At 47.9% G+C, this 12,500-nt stretch overlaps 1 protein-coding gene across 1 annotated transcript in view; it reads left to right on the forward strand.

Annotated features, from left to right (window-relative positions):
• LOC143276955 (uncharacterized) overlaps positions 1-12,500 on the forward strand; it is a 20,137-nt gene that overhangs the window by 4,633 nt on the left and 3,004 nt on the right. The window contains exons 2-7 of the mRNA XM_076581643.1: positions 2,015-2,384; positions 3,057-3,251; positions 4,872-5,061; positions 6,700-6,915; positions 8,163-8,379; positions 11,152-11,363. Of these exons, the coding sequence (XP_076437758.1) occupies positions 2,015-2,384; positions 3,057-3,251; positions 4,872-5,061; positions 6,700-6,915; positions 8,163-8,379; positions 11,152-11,363 (1,400 nt within the window). The remainder of the gene's footprint in view (positions 1-2,014; positions 2,385-3,056; positions 3,252-4,871; positions 5,062-6,699; positions 6,916-8,162; positions 8,380-11,151; positions 11,364-12,500) is intronic.

A 12,500-nucleotide genomic window follows, 5' to 3' on the forward strand; every position in this document is an offset into this window, starting at 1 on the left:
AGGTCTTGACCTCGTTTGATATAACATAATATTGTTGGAACATTGCACCAGACTTTTGTTCTGTTGGTTTTGATTACACACACACACACACACACACACACACACACACACACACACACACACACCCCTCCCCCCCGCCAACCCCCCCAACACACACACACTTTTGAGAGCACTCGGTTGCCGTGCAGCATCGTTCGCAAATAGACTGACATCAAAATACCCATGGTCTGAATGCGAACGACACTGTTTGGAGATTTCTGTCAAAACTGACGTTCTCATCTGTCTCCAACATGATTTCTTAAATTCTCCCAGTGCTGGTGATAAACAGTTCGTTCACATATGTCCACTGAGTCAAATAACTATTCTAAACTGTGTCAAAGTTCAAATCGAGTCAGTTATTCGTTTTTTCTTTGATATTTGCTGACGGGCTTGTTAAGTGTGCCGACAGAGAATTTTCTGTTTTGGTTAAAGCAGACAATAAAGTCATTTGAACTGAACCGAACTGAGTCTGGCTTGCTTCCCTTGATTTTAGGATTGTGAGAGCACGTTTGTGAACTTGGTCGGCAGTGGTGCGCGAAGAGAGGAAAGAGCCAGCAATAGCTGATGTTTGACTGGTTCTTGGAACAGAAGGTTCACAGCTGATGTTTGACTGGTTCTTGGAACAGAAGGTTCACAGCTGATGTTTGACTGGTTCTTGGAACAGAAGGTTCACAGCTGATGTTTGACTGGTTCTTGGAACAGAAGGTTCACAGCTGATGTTTGACTGGTTCTTGGAACAGAAGATTCACAGCTGATGTTTGACTGGTTCTTGGAACAGAAGGTTCACAGCTGATGTTTGACTGGTTCTTGGAACAGAAGGTTCACAGCTGATGTTTGACTGGTTCTTGGAACAGAAGATTCACAGCTGATGTTTGACTGGTTCTTGGAACAGAAGGTTCACAGCTGATGTTTGACTGGTTCTTGGAACAGAAGGTTCACAGCTGATGTTTGACTGGTTCTTGGAACAGAAGATTCACAGCTGATGTTTGACACGTTCTTGGAAAAGGATATTCATTGAGGTAGCAGAACGAGGCGAAGCAGACGTTAAATTGTTAAAATGTGTCTGGTGAGAACGCTTCGAAGTGGGGAGGTACACGAACCGAACCGTTCTCAATTACACGCTGTTCGCTGTTTGGCCTGTACCTACCCCTGTGGTATTACCACCTGTGGGAACAATAGCCGCCTGCGTGTATATTATGCTGTGTGAGAGTGCGTGTTGTGTGTGTGTGTGTGTGTGTGTGTGTGTGTGTGTGTGTGTGTGTGTGTGTGTGTGTGTGTGTGTGTGCAGCACGCACTTGGTGCCACTGAAAAAGAACCCATGGCAACGAGAGTGTTGTCCTCACTGGCAATCCACTCTGATAGATACACAGAATATGCATGCTGACACTCAAGGACCTGAGAAAGCGATTTGCCTTATGCTGCTGACCGGGCATCCGATCTGATCAGCCAAGTAGATGTGGTGTAGCGTACATGGGTTTGTCTGAACGCAGTGACACCACCTTGAAAAACATAAACAGAAAACTGGAACTCAAATTTCGCCCCCCCCCCCCACCCTCCCTCCATTAAACATTGTTGTTGTTGTTGTTGTTGTTGTTTCTGCTTCTTCTTCTTCTGTTGTTGTTGTCGTTGTTGTTGTTCTTCTTCTTCTATTGTTGTCGTTGTTGTTCTATTGTTGTCGATGTTGTTCTTCTTCTTCTATTGTTGTTGTTCTTCTTCTATTGTTGTCGTTGTTGTTGTTGTTCTATTGTTGGCGTTGTTGTTCTGTTGTTGTTGTTGTTGTTATTCTATTGTTGTTGTTGTTCTTCTTCTTCTATTGTTGTCGTCGTTGTTGTTGTTGTTCTTCTTCTTCTGCCTAGCAGATATGACGTAGAGTATCATATGGATTTGTCCGAACGTAGAGACACTTCCATTGAGAAACCGAAAACTGTTGAAAAACTGAAAACTGAAACTGAACTCATCCACACACACACGGCAGGCCACGGTCCCTCTCCTCCCCCTCCCCCACCCCCACCACCCTCCTCCACCTCCTCCTCCCCCTTCTCCTATGGGCCTCGTTCTCCCCCTCGCTCCTTCTCCGCGGGGTCAGAGGCGCGGAGGGGGAGGGGGGTGTGACGGACGCACCACCACCCACCCGCCAGAACGTCACCTTCCCATGGCGCGTGCTTCCGGGCATGACGTCATTTCCGTCCCGCGAGCAGAGCGTCGCTCTGTCGGCCAGCGTCAACTGGTCCGTCGTCTATCCGACGCACGAGCTCTACCCTAACGCCACGTTCGTCTACAACATGAGGCACCAGCGCTTCCCTCAGTTCATCTACTACGTGCACTCGCTGGAGGACGTGCAGAAGGTATTGTGTGGTGGTGGTTATAGCAGTAGTAGTAGTAGTAGAAGGAGGAGTAGCAGTAGTAGCAGCAGCAGCAGAAGTAGTAGTAGTACTAGTAGTAGCAGCAACAGCAGTAGTAGTAGTAGCAGCAGCAGCAGCAGCAACAGTAGTAGAAGTAGCAGCAGCAGCAGCAGCAGAAATTGTAGTAGTAGGAACAGTAGTAGTGGTAGTAGCAGCAGCAGCAGAAATTGAAGTTGTAGTAGTAGCAGTAGCAGCAGTAGTAGCAGCAGCAGAAATTGTAGTAGTAGTAGCAGCAGCAGCAGCAGTAGTAGTAGTATTAGAAATAGCAGGAGCAGTAGTAGTAGTACTAGTAGTGGTAGTAGCAGCAGCGGTAGTAGCAGTAGTAGCATCAGCAGTAGTAGCAGCAGCAGTAGCAGTAGCATTAGCAGTAGCTGCAACAGCAATAGCAACATGAGCAGCAACATCGAAAAAAAAAGCCCCTCCCCCCACCCCCCCCAAAAAAAAAACCCAACGAAAAACAACTTGACGTTCAACAAAAGCACAGACAGTAGGTCGTTAAAAAAAACTCCACTCAGATCGAACAAATAGAAACAGACAGAGCGACTGATAGCTAAGCTACAAAGCAAACAAAGAAAGCTAAACAAGCAAACAAAGAAAGCTAAATTCTTCTTGTAGGTCCTCCTCTTTGCCAGAGAACACAATTTGTTCGTCGCTGTACGGTCCTCCGGTCACTCCTTCACCGGACGCTCCACTCATGACGGCGCCCTGGTCCTCAACCTGCAGAACATGAAAGGGATGCAATTCAACCTGGACTCGCCGCGCGGACCCGCAGGGGAGGTCACCGTGGAGAGCGGAAACACGTGGCTGGAGGTAATGACCACGGTGATGATGATGATGATGATGAGTTATGATGATGATGATGATGATGATGATGGTGAGTTATGATGATGATGATAATAAAGATAAATAATAATAATAATGATGATGAGGATGATGATGAGTTATAATAGTGATAATGATAATAATAATGAGGAGGAGGAGTAATGATAGTCATAATGATACTAATTATGATGATGAGTTCTAGTAGTGGTAGTAGTAGAAGTAGTAACGAGGATGGGGATCATGATAATAACAATAGCAGTTATAATAACAATGATATTAATGATGATGATGGTGAATAATGATGATGATAATAATAATAATAATAAAAATGATAATAATAATGATGATGATGATGATGGTAGTAATTATAATGATGATGATAATGATGTTGATGACGACGACGTTGATGATGATAACAATAACAACAACTACTACTACCAGTGATGATGATGGTATTGATGATATTTATAATGATGATTATGATTTGAAATAATATAAATCTCTTTTTGGTGCGCATTTCATTATTTGTTTGTGTTTACAAGGAGCATGAGATTGCATTGGTTAATTTCCAGTTGGCTCAAAAAACGTGTTTTCGATTCATTGGTTGGTTAGTTGATCGATTAATCGATCGATTGGTTGATTGATCGGTTGATTGATGGATTGATCGGTTGGTTGGTTGATTGATTGATTAATTGATTGGTTAGTGGGATGCTTGGTTAATTGGTTGGTTGCTTGATTGGTCGATTGACTGGCTGATTAGTTGGTTGGTCAGGTGATTGATTGATTGATTGATTGATCGATCGATCGTTTGGTTGGTTGTTTGGTTGATTGATTGATCGATCGAGTTGCCATAATCATCATCATCATCATCATCATTATCATCATGATAACAAGAAGAACTATGCTACTATTACTATTACTACTACTACTACTACTACTATTTGGTTGGTTGCTTGGTGCCACTACAACTACTACTGCAACAACGACTGTTATTATGCAACAAACACTTCGACAACTACTACTATTTGTTTGTATTTGTATTTTGTTTGTATTTCTTTTTGTCACAACAGATTTTTATGTGTGAAATTCGGGCTGCTCTCCCCGGGGATAGCGCGTCGCTACGCTACAGCGCCACCCTTTTTTTTTTTTGTATTTTTTCCTGGGTGCAGTTTTATTTGTTTTTCCCATCGAAGTGGATTTTTCTACAGAATTTTGCTAGGAACATCCCTTTTGTTGCCGTGGGTTCTTTTACGTGCGCCAAGTGCATGCTACACACGGGACCTCGGTTTATCGCCTCATCCGAATGACTAGCGTCCAGACCACCACTCAAGGTCTAATGGAGGGGGAGAAAATATCGGGGGGTTAGCCGTGATTCGAACCAGCGCGCTCAGATTCTCTCGCTTCCTCGGCGGACGCGTTACCTCTAGGCCATCACTCCACTGTTTGGTTGGTTGATTGATTGATCGATCGTTTGGTTGGTTGGTAGATTGTGTCATGTCACATGATTGATTTATCGATTGGTTGACGTGTGTTCTAACGCCTCTCTCTGTCTGTGTCTCTGTGTCTCCACCCACACCCACCCCCCCTCCACACACACACTACCCCCAGGTGTACAGAGCCGTGCACGTGGAGGGGACGGACACGGGGGAGGGAGGAGAGGTGAGGAGGAGGGTGATCGTCGGGGGCAGCGCCCACGCCGTGGCCATGGGTGGCTACGTTCAGGGCGGGGGCCACTCCCCGATCTGCAGGAAGCTGGGCTTGGCCGTGGACAACCTGCTGGAGGCCGAGCTGGTGCTGGGTGAGGGGGCCGGGGGGGGGGGGGGGGGCTGGGTGTGTGTGTGTGGAGGATGGGTGTGTTGATTGGGGGGGGGGTTGAGGGGGGAGGTGTGTGTGGGGTGGATGGGTGTGTTGATTGGGGGGGGGGGTGAGGGGGGATGTGTGTGTGGGGTGGATGGGTGTGTTGATTGGGGGGGGGGGTTGAGGGGCGATGTGTGTGTGGGGTGGATGGGTGTGTTGATTGGGGGGGGGGGGGAGAGGGGGGATGTGTGTGTGTGGTGGATGGGTGTGTTGATTGGGGAGGGGGGGGGGTGAGGGGGGATGTGTGTGTGGGGTGGATGGGTGTGTTGATTGGGGGTGGGGGGGGGTGAGGGGGGATGTGTGTGTGTGGTGGATGGGTGTGTTGATTGGGGAGGGGGGGGAGAGGGGGGATGTGTGTGTGGGGTGGATGGGTGTGTTGATTGGGGGGGGGGGTGAGGGGGGATGTGTGTGTGTGGTGGATGGGTGTGTTGATTGGGGAGGGGGGGGGGGTGAGGGGGGAGGTGTGTGTGGGGTGGATGGGTGTGTTGATTGGGGGGGGGGGTGAGGGGGGATGTGTGTGTGGGGTGGATGGGTGTGTTGATTGGGGGGGGGGGGTGAGGGGGGATGTGTGTGTGGGGTGGATGGGTGTGTTGATTGGGGAGGGGGGGGGTGAGGGGGGATGTGTGTGTGGGGTGGATGGGTGTGTTGATTGGGGGAGGGGGGTGAGGGGGGATGTGTGTGTGTGGAGGATGGGTGTGTTGATTGGGGGGGTGGGGTTGAGGGGGATGTGTGTGGGGTTGGGGTGGGGGGGGGGTTATGAGGGCGTCTGGAGAGTGTGTTGTGTAGGAGAGGTTGAGTGTAGGGGGTGGGTGGGGTGAGGGGAGTGTGGGGGGTAGGGGTGGTGTGTGGGGGAAGAGGGGGGGGGTAGGGTGGTGTGTGGGGGTGTAGGGGTGGTGTGTGGGGGGAAGAGGGGGGGTAGGGATGGTGTGTGGGGGGAAGAGGGGGGTAGGGGTGGTGTGTGGGGGGAAGAGGGGGGTAGGGGTGGTGTGTGGGGGGAAGAGAGGGGTAGGGTGGTGTGTGGGGGGAAGAGAGGGGTAGGGGTGGTGTGTGGGGGGAAGAGAGGGTAGGGGTGGTGTGTGGGGGGAAGAGAGGGGTAGGGTGGTGTGTGGGGGGAAGAGAGGGGTAGGGGTGGTGTGTGGGGGGAAGAGAGGGGTAGGGTGGTGTGTGGGGGGAAGAGAGGGGTAGGGGTGGTGTGTGGGGGGGAAGAGAGGGTAGGGGTGGTGTGTGGGGGGAAGAGAGGGGTAGGGGTGGTGTGTGGGGGGAAGAGAGGGGTAGGGGTGGTGTGTGAGGGGGTAGGGGTGGTGTGTGAGGGGGTAGGGGTGGTGTGTGAGGGGGTAGGGGTGGTGTGTGGGGGTGGTAGGGGTGGTGTAAATGTGTATGTGCGGGTGGAGGAGGGGGGGGGGAATTGACTGGTTGTTGGGGGTTGTCTGTGTGTGTCTTGTGTGAAATTTCATTTACTTATTCATTCGTTCGTTGGTTGATTCATTCGTTCATGCATTCATTCATTCATTCACTCACTCACTCACTCATTCATCCATTCTCTCTCTCCCTCTCTGACACTCGGTGTAAACCCTGACAGCGAACGGGACGAAGGCCGTGGTGAACGAGAACGGGACCACGCTGACGAGCATGTCGTCAGGGGAGACCACCCACACGGACGACGCCTCGCTATTCTGGGCCCTGAGGGGCGGGGGCGGGGGCACGTGGGGGGTGGTGACGACCTTCACCTTCAAACTGCACCACGCCCCCCAGCGCATCCGCAGGGTGACCTTGAACTGGGCCCTCTACTACCTTGGTGAGTTGCTGGAACTGATGAACTACGAGGCCAGGGCAGTGAAAGCTTAATCGACAAAATAGTAAAGAGTGGTAACTCTCTCTCTCTCTCCCTCTCTCTCTCCCTCCCTCTCTTTTCCCCCTCTCTCACCCTCTCTCTTCCCCTCTCTCTTTATCTCTCTCTCCCTCTCCCTCTCTCTCTCCCCTTCCCTCTCTTTTCGCTCTCTCTCTCCCTCTCTCTCTAAACTACGAGGCCAGGGGAATGAATGCTAAATCGACAAAATAGTAAAGAGTGGTAACTCTCTCTCTCTTTCTCTCTCTCATTCTCTCTCTCTCTCTCCCTCTCTCTCTCTCCCTCCCTCTCTCTCCCTTTCTCCCCCTCTCTCCCTCTTTCTCCCTCTCCCTCCACCCCACTCTCTCTCCCTCTCTCTTTCTCTCCCTCTCTCTCTTCCCCCTCTCTCTCTTCCCCCTCTCTCTCACTCCCTCTCTTTCTCTCTCTCTTTCCCTCCCTCTCTCTCCCTCTCTCTCTTTCTCTCTCTCTATCCCCCGCTCTCTCTCCCTCCATTCACAAGCTACACATCTTTCAAGTCAATGCTGTTTTTCGCTACCGATTCAGCCAACACATTGGTAAATAAAGGTACATTCTTCTCCTTCTTTCTGTTACATGCATGCTGGTATTTTCGTGTCTCCATAACCCACCGAACACTGACATGGGTTACAGGATCTTTAACGTGCGTATTTAATCTTCTGCGTGCCGTATACGCACGAAGGGGGTTAAGGCACTAGCAGGTCTGCACACATATGTTGACCTGGGAGATGGGAAAAATCTCCACCTTTTACCCACAAGGCACCGTCACCGTGATTCGAACCCGGGACCCTCAGACTGACAGTCCAACGCTTAAACCACTCGGCTATTTTTTTTAATGTGTAGACCTGCTAGTGCCTGAATCCCCTTCGTGTGTTTTCGCAAGCAGGAGATCAAATACACACGCTAAAGATCCTGTAATCCATGTCAGCCTTTGGAGGGTTAAGGAAACAAGAACATACCCAGCATGCACACCCCCGAAATCGGAGTATGGCTGCCTTCATGGCGGGGCTAAAAAACGGACACACACGTAAAAGTCCACTCGTGTACATACCAGCGTACATAGGAGTTGTAGCCCACGAACGAAGAAGAAATCAATGTTGATATTATTATAATATTAACCCCCTCCCCCACACCCCCGCCCCACAAAACTCGACCCCCTACTCCTTCCTCGTGGTGTGCAGGCACACCCATAGGTACGTCCACCGTGAAGCACGTGCTGAAACAGCTGGGCCGGCTGTCTGCTGACTGGGGTGGCTACCTGATCGTGTCTGGCGCGACTCTGGACTTGCAGTCAGCAGGGTTGCTCACCCTCTTCCTCAACCATTTCGGCACGGACGACTCGCCTTCCAACAGTGACGTCGACGACCTTCTTGACTACTACACATTGGCACAGTTCGGGTGAGTGTGTGGATAGCTGGAGGAGGAGGAGGAGGAGGAATTTTGTTTAATGTCCCGTCACACATATCGGTGATTGAAGACATTTGAGTATTATCGGTTAGAAGGGGTGGGAGATGTGAATGAATGGAGGGTTGGGGGAAACTGGGCAAATAAAGGTGAAATGAGGGTGAAATTTGAAAAAAAAAATCTAAATACAATTACAGGAAATTACTGAAAGGACTTCGTAAAAGAGAAGTCGTTAAACTGACAAGCGAAACAACTGGTACTGAATGCAAAAAGTCAAAAACATCAACGTTCTCAGTCACTTGTGAAGACACACTTTCCTGTTCATAAGGCTTCATCAAGCTGCAGTCAAAAATTGTATGCTTAATTGTCAGGTTACTAAAGCATATGCACTTGACATTAGAACAATACTTGATCCGTAATGAATTTGATGATAGTCTGAGAGCTAAACTCAGAATTGGTCTGCGAATCGGACCAAAGTCTGAGAGAGTCAATTGACGAGTGGATAGATACATGCATGTTCTTATGCATGATAGTCGTTTTCGACTATGACCATCGCAACAGCAGTGGAGGTAACTGTAGAGGGTTTGTTGGCGCATCTGCCTACAGCCTCATGAAACAGCTGTCGATTTCTGGCAGAGAGAGGACACGGGCTCTCAAGGCAATGGCAGAAGCAGCAGAAAAGAGTTCCAGCTGGATCTGGTCGAGGAGGAATGAAAGTAAACGTCATAAGTTTCCTACTCAAACTAGGCGTATGATGGCTCAGTGGTTAAAAAGTCTGCCAGAAAATGTGACTCAGTCTTGAAGTGGCGACCACCCTGGAGGCGCGGGTTCGAACCTGCTGAGGACCAGGAAAAAAAAGAAAAAAAAGGCGACAATACAAGGGCATCCAGGAGTCATGAACTGGCAGCGGCCCGGCCCCCTTAGAGTGCAAGGAGTTAAGGGCCGAAACACTTGACTGAGAGGGACTTCTCAGAAGAACTTGTACTGTCCAGCTCTCCCTAGAGTTTCTTATCACTGTCCCGACTATCTGGACTGGAATTTGGTGACAGTGGAGAGTGTCTTGCCCCAAGTTACATTCCCACTCTCTCGGCCAAGGGGGTTTTAGGACAGTCGGTGTTGGAATGGTTCCCAAAGGCCAGCTAGCCCCCAAGGCTGCAGCACTAAGAGCCAGTGTTATTTTGCCTCCTGGTTTGAGAGTCATAGTCCTTCACAAAAGACTCAGCTGTAAAGGACTTTCCACTGCCTTGGAGAAACCATTTATCATATAGCTCTCACTTCGCTGTTGGCCCCACTGTAAACTCTGCCAGTCTGATATAAGCTGAGTGTTGGACCTGGTGTGAATGTGTACGAACGTGTATGAACGTGTATGAAATGTACGAATGTGTATGAACATGTGTCAACGTGTATGAACATGTACGAACATGCAGGAACGTATATGAACATGTATGAACTTGTACGAACGTGTATGAACATGTACGAACGTGTATGAACATGTATGAATATGTATGAACGTGTAAGAACATGCATGAACGTTTATGAACACGTATGAAGATGAATGAATATGTATAAACGTGTATGAATGTGTATGAACATGTACGAACGTGTATGAACATGTATGAGCACGTATGAAGATGAATGAATATGTATAAATGTGTACGAACGTGTATGAACGTGTACGAACGTGTATGAATGTGTATTAACATGTCTGAACATGTATGAACATGCATAAGCATTTATGAACGTGAATGAACATGTATGAAGGTGTAGAGACACAGGAAGGACGACACTTTCATGGAGCTGTCACCTGCTTCCTGAAGATGAGAGAATGTGTATGAACGTGTATGAACATGTATGAACGTGTACTAACGTGTACGAATGTGTATGAACGTGTATGAACATGTATGAACGTGTACTACCGTGTACGAATGTGTATGAACGAGCACGAATGTGTATGAAGATGTACGAACGTGTATGAATATGTATGGACGTGTGTGAACATGCCCGGACACGTATGAACATTTACGAACGTGTATGAACTTGCATGAACACGCATGAACATGTACGACCATGTTTGAACATTATGAACGTGTACGAATGTGTATAAACCTGTACGAACGTGTATGAACATGTACGAATGTGCACTATCGTGTATACACACAGGAAGAACGACAACCGATTCGACACGTTGAACACGAAAAAACAAACAAACAAACAAACAAACAAAAAAACCGTGTATGAATGTGTACGAACGTGTACGCACATGCACGAACGTATTATGAACATGTAGGAACGTGTATGAACATGCACGAACGTGCATGAGTATCAGTATCAGTAGCTCAAGGAGGCGTCACTGCGTTCAGTCAAATCCATATACGCTACACTGCATCTGCCAAGCAGATGCCTCACTGGCAGCGTAACCCAACGCGCTTTGTCAGGCCTCGAGAAAAATTTAAATAATTTTTTTTTTTTTTTAAATAAAAAAATAAAATAAAATAAAATTTAAAAAACCCCAATAAATATGAAAAAAAAATAAAAAATTAAAATTTTTAAAAAAAATAATAAATAAATAAATAAAATAACAAAAAATAAATAAAATGACATAAAATAAATAAATAAAAAATAATAGATAAATACATAAAAATATTACTACTAATAATAATAATGATATTACAACAACAACAACAAAAACCAACAAAAAACAAGAACGTGCATGAACTGAACATGTATGAACGTGTAATGCCACCTCCCCCCCCCCCCCCCCCACAGGAAGAACGACACCAGGTTCGATACTTTCATGGACTACGAGGAGACGGTCTATGACCCGCCCTCAGCCTACACGTACATCTACAACAACTTCATCTCCAACCACACCCTGGACGACGAAGCCAAGCTGGACAGCCTTGTGGAGTTCCTCATGGGTCTGGTTGTCGCCCCGTCCTACACTTCCGTTCAAATCTGCACCGGGGTTTTGATTGGAGGTAGGCAGGTGTGGGTGTGGGTGGGTGGCTGGGGGGTTGGGGAGTGGGGGGGGAGGGGTGGAGGGGGAGGGTGTGTTGGTTTGGAGGGTGGGTGAGTGTGTGTGCATTATATTGTATTGTGTTGTATTTCTCTTTTCATCACAGCAGATTTCTCTGTGTGAAATTCGGGCTGCTCTGCTCTCCCCAGGGAGAGCGCGTCGCTACACTACAGCGCCCCCCCACCCCCCACCCCCACCTCCCCCCCCCTTTTTTTTTTTTTTCCTGCGTGCAATTTTATTTGTTTTTCCTATCGAAGTGGATTCTTCGACAGAATTTTGCCAGGAACAAACCCTTTTGTTGCCATGGGTTCTTTTACGTGCACTAAGTGCATGCTGCACACGGGACCTCGGTTTATCGTCTCATTCGAATGACTAACGTCCAGACCACCACTCAAGGTCTAGTGGAGGGGGAGAAAATATCGGCGGCTGAGCTGTGATTCAAACCAGCGCACTCAGATTCTCTCGCTTACCTCGCGGACGCGTTACCTCTAGGCCGTCACTCCACTTGTGTGTGTGTGTGTGTATTTGTTTGTGGGTGGGTGTTTGTGGGAGAGATAGAGTGTGTGAATTTGTGTGGGCGTGAGAGGTGTGGGGGGGGGGAGGGGAGAGAGAGACAGAGACAGTGACATAGTTGCAAGCACAGAGACAGAGAGAGAGATACAGAGACAGAGACACACACACACACACAGACAAAGAGACAGAGAAAGAGAGACACAGAGAGACACGGAGAGAGAAACACAGGGAGAGAGAGAGACACACAGACAAAGATTCAAGATTCAAAAACTTTATTACTCAAGGATAAAGATTTTAGGCATTGCCCAGTCTTCCAATCTGTCCTTGTGACAACAATAACAATAACAACATTAACGATAACGACACAACAATAATAATTTTGTTAACACTGCTACATCTACTGCTACTACAACGAAGAATGATCACCATCATCATCATTAGCATCGTAAAAAGTAATAAAACGAACGCATTCACACATTCATATCCATACACATGCACGCACTCTCTCCACCCAACACACACACACACACACACACACACACACACACACACACACACACACATATATATATATATATATATATAT

The sequence above is a fragment of the Babylonia areolata genome, chromosome 33 (genome assembly GCF_041734735.1).
Source record: "Babylonia areolata isolate BAREFJ2019XMU chromosome 33, ASM4173473v1, whole genome shotgun sequence".
Classification (NCBI taxonomy): domain Eukaryota; kingdom Metazoa; phylum Mollusca; class Gastropoda; order Neogastropoda; family Buccinidae; genus Babylonia; species Babylonia areolata.